Source organism: Sprattus sprattus (assembly GCF_963457725.1).
Source record: "Sprattus sprattus genome assembly, chromosome: 5".
Classification (NCBI taxonomy): Eukaryota; Metazoa; Chordata; class Actinopteri; order Clupeiformes; family Clupeidae; genus Sprattus; species Sprattus sprattus.
The window spans coordinates 22,020,347-22,035,691 of NC_137924.1; the positions used below are offsets into that span (position 1 = coordinate 22,020,347).

The window sequence follows — 15,345 nt, forward strand, 5'->3', positions numbered from 1 at the left end:
GACAAGCAAGAAGTAGAGGATATGATTTGAGCCATCAGCAAAGACGAAGGAGAAGAACTGAAATATGATCGAATCCCAGCAATTGTACACTGACAAAAACAAACAAAACCCAGTCATCCGTATATTTTGTACACGTGTAAATTCTAAACCCCCTACTATGAGCTATAACAAGGATAAAATCATGCCAGACATTTGAGGCAACTCAAGATGGCTTATCTTAATGATGAGGTCTCCTTCACAAAGTCTATTTAAAGTGAAGGCCTCACCTCCAGCCTGAGATGGCATCTTCTGCATGTATGAAAAGAGAGAGGCACCCCCTCTATTTATTCATTTGTCAGCAGAAGCCGTGTAGAGCATCTCACCACCCCCCCAACCTCCACCACTACCCCCTACCACTTTCTCCCATCTGCTCAAGTGAAAAAGTACAAAAAAAAAGAGTGTGCGAAGACAGATTTGATGTGCGAGGGTGATAAACACTTTTTCTATTCTCCTCAGCACATTAAAAACGAGGGTGCTCTCTCACCCTTATCTCGATTCGGAGGTGAATGAGAATAGCTGCGCTCTTCTCCCCTGGCAAAGTCACAGACCGAAATAGCAGACTTTGCGGGAATCAATTTGCCCCGCTCCATCGGTCATAATGGGAGCATATGGGCTCTCTGTGATCGTCGTGCTGTCCTGTCGCCTGCTCCTTCTCTGCTTCTTTATTGGATTACTGGTGCCTGTCTCTGGAGAGCCGCCGTGCCACACGTTTTGATTATTAGCTTTCCTGGCCGCTCGTAATCAGCTTGAGGAATGGGCAAATACCTTATGCGACTAATAGCGACTTTCTGCCATTCTGCTGCACCTCTGTGAAATTAATTTAGCCTCGTCCACCAGGCAGGGCAGCTGTGGCCACTGTACAGAAACACACACACACACACACACACAACATACAAAAACACGCTCCCATACACATACACACACGCACGCACGCACGCACGCACGCACGCACACACACACACACACACACACACACACACACACACACACACACACACACACACACACACACACACACACACACACACACACACACTCACACACACACTCACACTCACACACTCACACACTCACACACTCACACACTCACACACATTTGTACACTTTCCCTGATTAGGGGAAGTTTTAACAACCGTATCCAATGCTGACTTTTACCTCCATGCTTTATGTTGAAGGTGAAGACATCAGAATCACACCATGAACTCTCACACCATCACTAACTAATCCTTCTGAGATCTAGCCTCACGTGATAGATGCTAACTGTCACCTCGTACTATTCGACATAAGAGCACCCAATCCCACACCCTTCAGCGTCACGGGCATCTAACCTTCTTTGTCATCGTGCCTCATGATGGCGTCCTGGATCACGCTGGCCGCGGGAAAAGTGACCCGCTGCTTCTTGCGGTGGCCGGCGCCGCGGGCTTTGGCACTGCCCGTGGCACTGGCCGTGGCACTGGCGATGGCACTGGCCGTGGCAACGGCGGCACCACCTGCGCCGTGGAGCTGGCACTGCTGCTTCTGCAGGGCGCGCTCGCGCTCGTAGTAGGCACGAATCTGGTCGCAGCGCATGCGGCGCACCAAACGCTGCCGCTGGCCCAGGGGCAAAGACTCCAGCAGGCACTGGTCGATCTCCATGTTCGAGCGAAAGACGTTACATAGCTGAAAGCAACCTAGGAAGAGAGAGAGAGAGAGAGAGAGAGAACATTGAGGCGTTACATTAATAATTCAGGGGATTCTTCTTCATTCAAATCTTCTCTGACATAGTTGAGAGGCTGAACAGGACTAAAAGGAGGAGGTTTATAAACATGTCAGTTTAACTTTTAAAACACACTCTCCGACACACACACACACACACACACTATCTTCTTCAGGAATAACCAGTGGGAATATCATGACTTTGCATAATCTCTTCATCTAGTCTGGAACAAAGCCAAACCGTCCTCCACCACTCTAGACTTTATGTATCTAGTTATACTTCAGTTGTATGCAAAGACAAGGTGTATGACACAGAAACCAGATATCAGATACTAGCTCAGAAACCAGAAGTCATTCATTTTATATACTCTCACATTTCAGGAGTTCACAAATCCATACACTTTACACAACTACGTATAATAAAAAAAGCAATCAAAATTCAGACAGCATTGATTTCAGTTGAATCAAAGCAAACCTTTACGACAGATATTAACCTGAGCAAGATGTTTGCAATATAGCATAGCAAACTCATACAGACTTACTGACCCAGTTCCTAATGTTCAGTCAGCACTTACAAAAACACAATTTGCAGTGTTTGTTATGACAGGCCTCGTTAGTAGTCTGCCGCCGTTTCCATTTCCATTTAAAAGTGGGATTTTTATCTCCATAAATAATTGAGGACTCGCAGCGATGGAGTCAAACAGGCTTCAAACTGGAGCCAGGGTTCACCAGGAGCACAGCACGGTTCACCATGCCCTCTGCGTTTAAGGACCCTTATACTAATAGGGGCAGCAGCAGACTCCAGGCTCATGAATTATGAAATCATCTGCCTTCATCAGTGCAGAGAGAGGGAGCAACAGAATGAGAGCGTGAGAGCGATAGACAGAGGGAGTGAGAAAATTAAAGTGAGAGAGGGAGAGTGTATGAGATAGGATGAGAGAGTGAATTCATGGCAGAAGGTGAGAAGGGTGCCAGATTTGTGAGAGTGGTGGGATTCATTTTCCAAGACTCCCAAAAATGACCCATCACTAAAACATACATCACCTCATCCACAGCTGAACACGGAGCCCAGCAGAACATTTATATAATGATGGGGAAAGGTTCCTGGCCCAAGTGATTAGTGCTGCAGTGTAAGACGCTGCAATTACACAGCTAATTCAGGTCACTGGAAGCCCTGTGGCCAAGGAAATGGAAGTTTGAGAAGTCTGCCTTTGTAGATAAATTAAAGACGCACCCCACACCCCCCCCCCCCCCCCCCCACACACACACACACACACACACACACACACACAAACTAATTTCTTGGCATACCATGAGGTTTAAGCCACTGACAACACGATGGCTTTGATGTGCCAACGACTCTCCCCCTTCCCCCCTTTCTTTCTTTCTGTCTTTATTCCCCCTCTCAATTATGTTTGAATATGAATGACACTACAACAACATTTATTCCTTATTACCCCCCCAGCCTTCAGGCCACATTCAGTACATGCACAAAGATTCCTTGCATAGGCTACACTGGCTGGGACATTTACATTCAGATCCTTTCATCATAAGCGACAGAGAGATCAACGATCTATACATCTATACGTGCTCTCAGTGAAAAACGCCTGACCTTGGCAACACTGGTGTCACAGTTTTCCAATGGGAGCAGCAGGGTCTTTACTCAGAAGGCAAACTCATCCGCTTCTGACCTGACAAAGACCCCCACCACCCGGCCCCCCTGCTGCCAAAAGATGGATAGTTCCACGAGAGACACGCTCTGAAGTCACCTACACAGCACCTTCCGACGGAAGATAACAAACTGTTGCTGTATGAGCTTGCCCCAGGTGACTTAACACACGAATGAGTGCGAGTCGCACCAAGTGTGAATCACTAACAGCGACGGGCAACAAAGCACGGCGTGCGCGGGAGATGACGGATGGCGCTGTCAGTTGCAGTGCTTTGCATGAGATAAGAGATGTGGTCTCTCAGACAAGCACACCTGTTGAGCGACTCCTGGCACAGATCCTGCCCCCGGGCTACATAGGGACGGGCTCAATGTTTATGTTAACGTTAAGTGTTTGTGTGCTACCAGTCCTCAACATCGGAACAGGGATGAGGATTAATGTCAAAGGATTACGAGTTTCTTGTGTTTTTGGCTACGAATATAAATCAAACAGTCCAGGTGCTGTTTTATTGCAGCAGCCTCCACTGCTGAAAGGCAAAAGAATATGCATCACATAAATACAGATGCAGACACAAGAACCATAACATGACAGATGCCAAGGGGCACATAATATTATTCATGGTTGGATCTGACTGTAAAAACATTACCATTTTTCAACTGTAATACACCATAAATGTTAGTACAGCTAACTCCACCGACAGTATGCCTACGACTAAATGATTCCTTCTACATTTGAAGAACATGTTGGAACCCTCCATGTTTGTCAATCCAAAATGAGATGTTGTTAGATGTGCTAGGGGTGACATCACATCCCTCATCCCTCATCCCTCAGAAGGTAACAGAGCCTTAGAGAGTCTTCAGTATTCCATTTGGAGACTTAAGTGCCCCACCTGTTCTACTGGGCTGCAGATAATGAGATTGTGATGCAGAGCCTAACAGAGTAAGTGAGCTAGAGAGGGAAACAGAGAGAGAGGAAGAGAGATAGATAGATAGAGAGAGAGATTGGCTGCCCGTAGAGGTACAACTTGATGGCTCTTAGCATCACGGTCAAGTGAAATTGCCCTTCATCTTCCATTCCACTCTTCGTCATACATCTCTCCCTGCTGCTCCTCATGCATCCCCTGCTTCTTGTGTATCACTTCCCATCCCCTCCATATCTCCACAACGCCTGCTGTTGCCTTCATGCCCCACGGAGCTGAGGAGGGCTGACGTTCCATCTTCCCTCTTTCCACTGAGACACAGTTCATCCTTCCTCCCCCTCTCTCTACCTCTCTTCTGTAGCAAGGGGTCCAAAATGACATTGCTAGGTAGCTCCACTTTCTCTTCCATGCTTCATCCTGCAATCCACAGAATTCTTTATTTCAATTTCTCTCTTTTCCGAGGAGGCCATCTTTGAGCCTGACGCTCAGCTTCCTTACTCTAACCTTCTGCCTCCCTTACCATCTTTTCAGCTGCCATCATGGGAAAGTGTAAATAGATCTCTCACTCCCACCCTCTTTCTCCTTCTCCCTCTCTGTTTCTCTTAATCCCCCTCTCTCTCCTTCCTCTCTGTCTCTCTTTCTTTCCCCTGTGCTGATTCAGTCTCTGTGGCCTGATAAGCCTGAACACAGATTGAAGGCATTGCGGAGGGAGAAAAAGGCCATGGATGTGAAATAAGCTGCTCACAGTGAAAGGAGCCAATTACCGGATCACCCCCACAAAAAAAGAAAAATTGGGCATGAACCATCCACTCTCTGAACAGGTTTAATGCACTGGGACAGGAAATGAAAGCCCAGACTCATCATTTCTAATTGGAACAAAAACCACAAACCACATTATCTTGATATTGTTGTATTCTCTCCCAACATCTGCACAATGGACAATGCACCAAATATGAAATATGACACCTACCATATTTCTTTGTCTTATCCAGTGCAATTACACTGAGTATAATAAGAATGATGTAAGTCTGAGCTGCAGTGCATTTGCAGGGTCCATCATCTCATGTCTCACAATACAGATGTCTAATTTCTATTAGTCTGACAAAGATGGTTATCACTTAGTTTTTGTATTGTTCATTCACTTAGCAAACAAAAGCAGAAGTGAGAACAAGCCACAACCTTCACATAAACCTTTCCGTATCAACACATTTGCCCTTCAAGTACTCATCCCAATATTAAACCAGCCCCCAACAGCAAAAAACCCATTCCAAAAAAAAAAGAGAGCGAGGACTCCCTGCTAGCACCCAACTCCATTCCACGCTTTAGCCGGCTTTGGACAGAGCCGTCTGCGGTGGCAGCTCCCCCCTATTCACTGCCCCCGCCCCCAACAGATCCATGAACGGGGGGATGCCCCTGGGTTGGGTGAGAGGATGGATAATCTGCCGGCAAAGCAACTCGGCCTGGGGAAAATGAGAGGGAAGGGCACTGACAATGGCGAATTAGCTTCGCTGTCTCAACACCTCCCCTCCCGGCCCCCTATCTCCCTGCCACAGCCATGTAGGACAGTAGGATAGTAGCTCACTTGGATAGTGGCACACTGCCCCGTCACTCAAAGAAGCGCTGCGGCGACGCAGTCAGGGCCAAATGGGGCCGTATTTTGTTTTATAGGGTCTGTGCCGGCGTTTCGTGGTGGGAAAACTGTTCTTTTTATGGGGCCTTGTAAACTGTCGGATGTCAGGACAGACACTGCAAAAGGCTGGGCATAGGAACCATCAAAAGGGGTCTAATTTGCTATGATTGCTGCTGTGTCTAACGTCAGCTCAAAGAGGACTAACATGTCTGGCGAGCAAATGGAGATGAGTGAGATTATAGAGCGTGAGATTATTAATTAATATGACTTCAAGAAAAGTACATACAAAAAGTGACACTGTTGACTGAAAGGATTATGCAGCTCATCGGGAAAGTATTTAGCAGCTGCCGCCTGTGGAGAAGTGTCTTGTCATGGAGATAGGAGACGACTGGGAGAAGCTTCTGGAATGGAGTGAGACGTTCTGCAGCGTCAGAGCTGAGGCGGAGCCGTAGGGATACGCAAAAACCACAGCGTGAGACAACATGAACCCACCCTGAACTCATCATTTTCCCCTGCCAAACCCGCCCCTCTCTCTCCATAATTCCCAAACCCTTCTCCCCATTCTCCTAGAACCCAGTCACTCTTACTCTGCCACTCGACTAACTCTTGCCCCACATTCTCTCATCCACTGTCCCTCTACCTCTGCTCAGTCTAGACTCGCTTTGACCATCGCTAGTTCTCTCTAACCTCTCTCTTGCAGCTCATTCACAGAGGCTTGTTAATGATGGTCAAGAGGAGAGCAGGTAGTGATGGTGTCCTCCTTAATGTGTCAGGCGTGTCTACACACACACACCCACACACACACACACACACACACACACACACACACACACACACACACACACACACACACACACACACACACACACACACACACACACACACACACACACACACACACAGACAGACACATTAATGGAGTCCATCCCTTTTTTAAAACAGCACTTTCAGGATGCAGTAGGCCAGGGGCACTGCAGAGCCTGTGTAAGGGGCACAGCTGTGGCCATAAACACACATGCACTGTGGAACATGGCACATCACACCAGGCATAATCACACACTCAGTCTTAGTATCTGGACACTGGCACTATAGACTCTACCATAGTAGAGACAGCGAGAGAGAGAGTGAGAGAGAGATGGAGAGAGAGAGAGAGAGAGAGAGGGGGCAGAATGCATAAAAGCAGGATGCCAAAAGGGAAGAGGGATGGAAGTAGGAGGAATGAAAAGAGGGAAAGATTCAAAGAGGAGTGTAAAATTGTGTCTGAAAGAAGCTACAGTATATGCTAAACCTGCCGTGGGTGTGTGTGGACAGAAAGACAGACAGTGGTGGAGGGGGGAGGATAGATGTGCAGCTCACTCAGCTTTACTTGTGTCCTAGTTGTATGGTATAGGAGTATCCAACTCATGTCAGAGAAATGAAAAAGGCAATATCGGCCAAATCAGTACAAGACACACACACACTCTAACACACACACACACACACACACACACACACACACACACACACACACACACACACACACACACACACACACACACACGCACACACACACGCACACACACGCACACACTCACACACACACTCACACACACACTCACACACACACTCTCTCTCTCTCACACACACACATACACATACACTTTCTCACACAAGCACATACAACCCTAATAGTGATTTACCCTACCGTATTCTAGGGATGTCTTCATCCCTTTTTTCACTGTCAGTCCTGCAGTTCACTGCAGTGGTGGAATACATAGTCACATACACCCATCAGCCGAAGTATGGGGGTTTGGTATTCATGCTAAGCATGCGTGTGTGTGTGTGTGTGTGTGTGTGTGTGTGCTTGTGATCCAACAGTAATGACCACAGAGCTGACCACCCAGGGAATGAGAGATGACACTTGTAGATGTAGCCTGACTGTTGTAGATGTCTCCTGTGGATGTAGCATGTCTCTCGCTGTACACATCAACACACGAAGAGCATCACAGAGAAGCTTTCTCCCACTCCTTTGTCTCTCTCTCAGACACACAGATGCACACACACACTGCACTCTGGTGCTGTCAAAACCTTAGACCGGCTCCATGCAATTTCTCTTGTCACGACCACACACCTACACAGTAAATCAAATAAACAAGAACAAAACGCTCACGCTCTGCATATCATCATTGCACAGTTCAAACACACACATACCATTTATAATTGATTGAATTCCACCAGAGACAGAGGGCTAGAGAAATCCAGATGAAGTAAGAAGAAAGGGGAGAGAGAGGAAGAGAGAGAGAGTGCTCAAAAATAAACTGCTAATTTGGCAGCTTAGTATGTGACCTCCTAAGTGTCACCTTCAAGCAGTCATTAGCCCCATATTTGAGACAGCGTGATACACGCTGCCCCTGTTAGGCCAACACTGAAGAGATCTGGACACATCTCTGTGTGATGAGAGAGAGAGAAAGGGAAGGAGAGGGATGCATGGGAAAGAGGGAGGAGTGCAAGGTGAGGGGAGGAGAGAGTGGGGATGATATCATCTATGAGAGGGAGAAAGAAGAACTAGCCAAGGATAAGGGAAAAGAGGCAAGGACAGGGAGAGAAAGACTTGGATGACAAATTCAGCCAGTGAAGGCAATGCTGCTTCAAACACACTACCAGCTCGCTCTCTCGCTCTCTCTCTCTCTCTCTCTCTCTCTCTCTCTCTCTCTCTCTCTCTCTCTCTCTCTCTCCTTCCTCCCTCTATCAAAGTTATTCTAGCCTGTAGTTTTCCCATTCCCACATTTGCCTACAGTTCAGTTTACACTTCGGTCATATCTCTGCAACTATCCCTCTCATTTTCCTTTCTTCTCTTATCTTTATTCTATTATACCCTCTGATATCCCCCCCCCCCCCCCTTCACACTCCTTTTCTCTGTCACTGATTGTCTCTTGCTGTCAGATATCCTGCAGGGACTGTCAGCTCGTTGTGACACAAGCCGCCTTTTCCCGAGAAATTACCCAGACCCCCCCCCCCCCCCCCCCATTCCACACCTGCCGCAGTCACCGGTCAACTTTTCATCACGCCACCCGCTTTCTGCCGCATGCTGCAGCATCTCTCTCTTTCTTTCTCTCTCTCTCACACACACACTCACTCACCCGCATACACATATGACACATGGGTAATAACTGCAATCAAATTAATTCACACATTCCCTCTGCTCGAGTAAAACGCGACACAGAAACTCCTAAGATCCATCAAGTCTCAAGCAGCAGAAATGACATCATCTCACACATGATAGGCGGCTTGGGTACACACCCAATAAAGCACCCTCACTCTTATGCATACACCGCTCAACGGTTGCCCATTAATCTATGTCATGCACACCGCAGACAGACAGCAAACACACGGACGAAAAATACAAGTTATTTACTCACAGCATTTTATAAAATGATAGTGTGACATTTTCTTTTCTTCTCTCCGGTTCCTTTTCTTCCCTGGCTGAATCAAGCGCCGCAGCTACAGGTTACCGCTCAAGCTGGTGATGCCGGTGAGATGCATAATTCAGCGCGCTTTCCCTGCGATACTTGGTGTAGTTTCGCGTTCATTATTTAACGGCAGATCGGATTGCAGTGTAGTAGTAGTAGTAGTAGTAGTAGTGACAGCGCAGAGAGAGAGCGAGTGTAGCGGTTAGTGGGTAAATCTTAGCCCTCTCGCCTTCTGCCGGTCCCTGCTCTCTGCGTCCGAGGCAGTGCTACTGGAGCGCAGCCATTCACACTCTCTCTCACACACACATACACACAAACACACACACCGCCAGCCGCTCGCCGACCATGACCGCCACACGTGTTATTGTAGCTACGCTGACGGACACTCCGCCTGAGCCCGCCCCTGTACACACCCCTCTCCTCGCCCTCACTCTCGTCCTCTCTCCTTCTTTACTCCCTCTGCCTCCCTCTCTTCCCACAACCAACGCAGACACACTTCCTCCCTCCCTCCCTCTCTTCTCCATCCTTCATTTGCGCGCGAGAAGGGGGTGGGCTTAATCGGTATGATTCACTATTTAATACCAGTATGTGAAAAAAACGAGAATGAAAAGCAGAAGGGGTAGGGGGTGTAAGGGAGAGAGGAGATGGAGGAGAGAGGTGTAGAGAGGGAAAATGAGGAAGGGAGAGAGAGAGAGGTAAGCCACTGCAGTGCGGCTTTCCGCTGGCTAGGCTGATAGTTTAAACACTGGCAAGTACCTTTAAACTGCCCACAAATTAGCTTTGATAAGATGGCCTCCATTGAAGCAGGGGCATGCCATTATGGCACACTCTGTCTTAGCGTGTGTCACCACCATGTGGGTGTGTGACCGCTGGCGTGTGATTTACAAACATGTTAGGAAGCCAGCAGGAAAAGGTATTCCGCATGTACATGTGTGTGTGTGTGTGTGTGTGTGTGTGCAAGAGCATACCAGCACTGTCATGTTGCACATTAAAAATCAGCTTGCGTGAAATACTGTCAAAAAAAGGTTTCATGTGACTGATCTATTGCTATGCATCATTTGTGTGCATCCATATTGAAAATGTGCATTTACACTGAATATGTATTTAGTCCTCATGCGTGTGTGTAATTTCCGGAGTGTTGTGGAGGTATATGTGCTTATAGGTCATGGTGGAGCAGATTTGCTGTAAGAGGATTTGCATGTTTGAATGTATTAGCTGCTCAAGCATTAGCACTGTGGCTGAGGGTGTGGGGAGCCAGGGATTCTGACACAGTTTTGATTGGTGTGTAGGTTGTGTGTGTGTGTGTGTGTGTGTGTGTGTGTGTGTGTGTGTGTGTGTGTGTGTGTGTGTGTGTGTGTGTGTGTGTGTGTGTGTGTGTGTGTGTGTGTGTGTGTGTGTGACAATGTGTGTGTATATGTGTCTAACATACATGCACATGCGCACTAAGCTGAGTCTGTTTATATCTTGGGTAGCGCATTTCACTTGGAGGTATTCCCTCTCTCTCTCTGTCTCTGTCTCTCTCTCTTTCTCTCTCTCTCCCTGTGTGTGTGTGCTTATGTGTGTGTGTGTGTGTGTGTGTTTGTGTGAGTGTGTGCATGTGTGTGTGTCAGGTGTATTTGATGTAGGTTGGAGCGGAGGCATTTGGCAAGAAAACAGGAGAGAGAGAAGGGAAGAGAGAGGGACACTCTTATGAATCCTGCCATCCGTATTCAGGTCACACATTTAACTCTCTCCATTTCCTGCATCGGCAGCCTCCGAAATCCCTGAAAAAAAAAATATCTAACTTGAGGGATGCATATGCGTGGAGTGCCTTTGCTTTTGCTAGAGGGCGTCCTGGTCCAGAAGAGTGGTGATGCATTATTGATATAAAAAAACAGAGACTTCAGACAGTCCTGGCCAGTCCCTTAGCAAAGACCTGTGTGACAGAGTAATGGATGTTGACAAGCACAAGTACTCACTGTAGTCCATTGGCAATGACACAAAAGGTGTTCCTATGCAGCTTTGTACTCCTGCATCTTGCAGTGAACAAAAACACATGAAGATGGAGAATGAAGGGACTGAGTGATGCGTGTGCATATATGCTAGTAGGTGTGTGTGTAATGCTGTGCATTTGTATGTGTGTGTGATTGTGTGTCCGTGTGTATGTAAGTTTGTGTGTTGCTTCAAGAGCATCTGAGAGTGTAATGTGTGGGGGGCAGAATGTGTGTGTGTGTGTGTGTGTGTGTGTGTGTGTGTGTGTGTGTGTGATGAATGTGAGAGGATATGAGGCCAGACTGTAAATGCCAGAGACAGACTCTCATTTCTGTGCCATCACCATGAGCAGATGTGCTCTCTCTCTCTCACACACACACACACACACACACACACACACACACACACACACACACACACGCACACACGCACACACACACACACACACACACAGACACACACACACACACACACACACACACACACACACAGACACACACACACACACAGGCCAGCCACCTGAGCACAGAAGAGAAGACAAGAAATAGGGAGGCGAGAGAAAGTAACAAAAAGAGAGGAGAGACACGAGATGAAGAAAGAGGAGGGAGCAGCAGAGGCGATGAGGCCTGAAAACAGATGAATGATGCAGAGGACATAAAACTACAAGGACAGTGACAGAGAGAGAGGAGAGAATAGGAGGAAAGTCATGCAACATCTCTGGTGGGCAGAGTTGAGATGGATGGATTCGGAGAGAGAGAGAGAGAGACACCCATGAAAAGAAAGAGAGACACGTGTATATTTTAACCTTTGTTCTGACACATTTCCGTTATTAGCGTGGGTAATAAGATTGGAGTCTCTCAAATAGAGGTATGCTCTTCAGACATGGGACTGAGTGGGTGGGTGGGGGGTTCAGATGTAGGGATGGGGAGTGGTGTACTCTGCCCTTTAATGCTGATGTGTTGTTCTGCTCCGCAGGAGGTGAAGCATGACAGGTGGGCTGAGGAGGTTACAGATGCCCACAGGGGGAGGGACCAACCCAAAGCCTCACCACACACACACAAGGCATGCCTGTTGGCCTTACATATGCAACTCATACACACACATACACACACACACACACACACACACACACACACACACACACACACACACACACACACACACACACACACACACACACACACACACACACACACACACACACACACACACATCCTGCTGGCAGATCATCTGGGATTCAATCAACCCTTACTGAACCGCAGCGGGGGGTGGGGGGTGGGGTGGTAGCAACTCAGTTGCTGTCTGTTACTGTCAGAGTAGTGCTGACATGTACTCACATCACAGTTTAATATCTCTCCTCATTAAAGAATACAGAGAAATGGTGTGTGTGTGTCTGTGTGTGTGAGAGAGTAAGAACATCTATCTGGGGAATAGCTTCAGGAGTACAGTGACACTCAACGAAGTAGGTGAAGGAAAGACTTTGTGGCTGTCAGTCACACAGGGCCCGCGAGAACCACGGGGCCAGACATCACGGTCAGATAACCCGACGGTATGAGGCTGTCACTATGAATAGGATGTGTGGATGTCAAGTGTCCCTGACCTGGACAGAGATGTGAGTGGCAGCCTTAGCCCGTCTGCTCTGTGGGAATAAACAAACTGAGGTGCAAGACCTCCGAGCCATTAATAGAAGTAGAGGTTAGAAAAGGGACAGTTTAGTCTCGAAGGGGTGACTGTACTTCTCTGAGAAATTACACAACGTACAGTATGGTGGATGTTCTGATTTGTGTGCAACAGCCATCGTTATGACGACATGTATGAGATAAAGGATTGGAGGGGTGGAATTCCTGCATTTTATCCCCTGGTTGTTGAAAGCCAACAATGAGTTTTTGTCAACTAATCAGAAGACAAACAGAGGAAGGGTTGAGAGACCGATATTACACCACTTAATCTCCCTCTCCTCAAACGAGGAGGAGGTGTTTGGACACTATTGGCGGCCCGTCGCAGAAGGTCACGGCAAGATCGATAGCGATCGCGACGCGTCACTTCACACCCTGGCTGGGCCTGCTTGGTGAATGTCAAAACATGTTACCACAGACACAGTGACAAAAGCCCCCCCCTCCCCCGTCACTCCTTGTCGTGCCCCCATTGACACTCAACACAAAAAAACACCCATGTTTTTTGTGTCAGAATCTCGCTGAAGATGTCAGCTTGGATAAATATGCCCCAATTGAACCACTGGCGCAAGGACCTCCATCTCCGCAGTGAAGGTTTCACTAATTTCCTACATTATGCCTAACATTTGGCTCACGTTTCTCAAAGGTCACTCTTTCATATCGTGAACAAGCATGACATTTAGTTGCGATGATTTAGCGAGTTACATCCACAGCTATTAGTAGGCACGGTCAAAAATTCAAGCCAGATGAGGGTTCCTTGAAGGACTTGAAGATTATCACAGATGAAAAAATACTGTGATGTTTTCTAATGACACTGGGTGACCTTTTATTCTTAGATTAGTAATTGAGATGCAACTTAATGCCTTGGCTTTGCTTCAAATCAGAACTCATTTCCATAAGCCAGTAGGTCCATTGAAGTATAATGTCGTGCTGTGCATGGGATAGATCTTATCCACCAGAAAGGCAATTCTTATTTTATTTCACTACAGATAACTTGTGTTTATTCTGGACCCCAAAATGTTCCCGTCTGTTTTGGTTCTCCTGGAAAAACCATAAAGCAGGTAGTAGTAATCTCAGTAATAATGTCACGTCCACTTTGGGGTCAGTGCGCTGCCTGAAGATGCACCACGTGTTGAAGAACAGAGACTATACCGCATCCTGCTCCTCTGAAGGCGTGAACCTATGTCTGGGTGTGAAGGTAAGACTCCCAAAAAAACATCAAGGAGAATTACACTCTTCCAGTTCATTGCTGTGCAGTTCATGACAGGAAGAGCTACATACCAACAGGAGTAAGCAAGTGAACTTAGATTAATTCCTATCTCTGGACAAATCGAATGTGGCAGCCGGGATGCGTTAACACTGACCTTCGCAGATGAAAGAAAGAGCGTAAACACATTTCGGAACGAGACATTCCCACAACAACGGCCCGAAAAAAGAAAAAAACCTTGAAGGTGAGAGGCCCCGGGGATGTCTGCTTTACTAATTAACACAGTGGCTGATAGGGATCAAACAGGCATCAACGCCAGACAGCTTGTTTAGCCATGTCGAATCAGCACTCCCAATTAATGCTGTGCCCATGGCCAGAGGAGGGGAGGCAGCCTCATCCAGTGATGGGGCCATGGTTTGGAAAAGTATGAATTAAACATGCCATGTGATCTCTACAAATCAATTATTCATATTGTGTGTTATATTTACATGAATAAATATCTTTCCAAGCAAATAGCCCGTTTTTTCTCTTTTTTTTCCAAAATGAATTTCCATTTGATTAGCATATTTTTTAGGATGTTAAAAACTTGGAACCGGTGACTGGGATGGAGAATCTCACGTTGCCAAATAGCCAGAGAGCAAATGCAGAATTGGAGTCGAACGCCCCATGCAACACACAGTCCTTACTAGGGATGAGAACCTTTAAGATTTTAACGATTCCGGTTCCTTATCGATTCCTGCTTATCGATTCGATTCCTTATCGATTCTCTTATCGATTCTTATTGGGTAAGGGGTGAAAAAAGAGCACAAACGGATTTTTTACATTAATGTTCTTTTATATAAATATCTAGAATGCTGTACACACCATAAACAGAATGTTTACATAAATAACCAAAAACTTTTATTAAAAAAAACAGACATTCTTGCCACTAAATATAAAACAACAATATTAAAATGCATATGTGGTGAGAGTGTCAACTCTAAAGCTATACATTGACATTGCAGAGCACTGTTGATTGCTATTTCACTCATTCACTCATACACTCATCTATACTGTATCAGATGAGTGTATGAGTGAAATAGCAAACAACCCCTA

General features: G+C 46.7%; 1 protein-coding gene across 1 annotated transcript in view; it reads right to left on the minus strand.

The window, feature by feature from the left end:
* Positions 1–9,376, minus strand: part of myo16 (myosin XVI) — a gene marked incomplete at both ends in the record, with an annotated part of 114,703 nt that extends 105,327 nt beyond the window's left edge. The window contains 2 exons of the mRNA XM_080839157.1: positions 1,368–1,709; positions 9,349–9,376. Of these exons, the coding sequence (XP_080695283.1) occupies positions 1,368–1,709; positions 9,349–9,376 (370 nt within the window). The remainder of the gene's footprint in view (positions 1–1,367; positions 1,710–9,348) is intronic.
* Between the last annotated feature and the right edge of the window lie 5,969 nt (positions 9,377–15,345).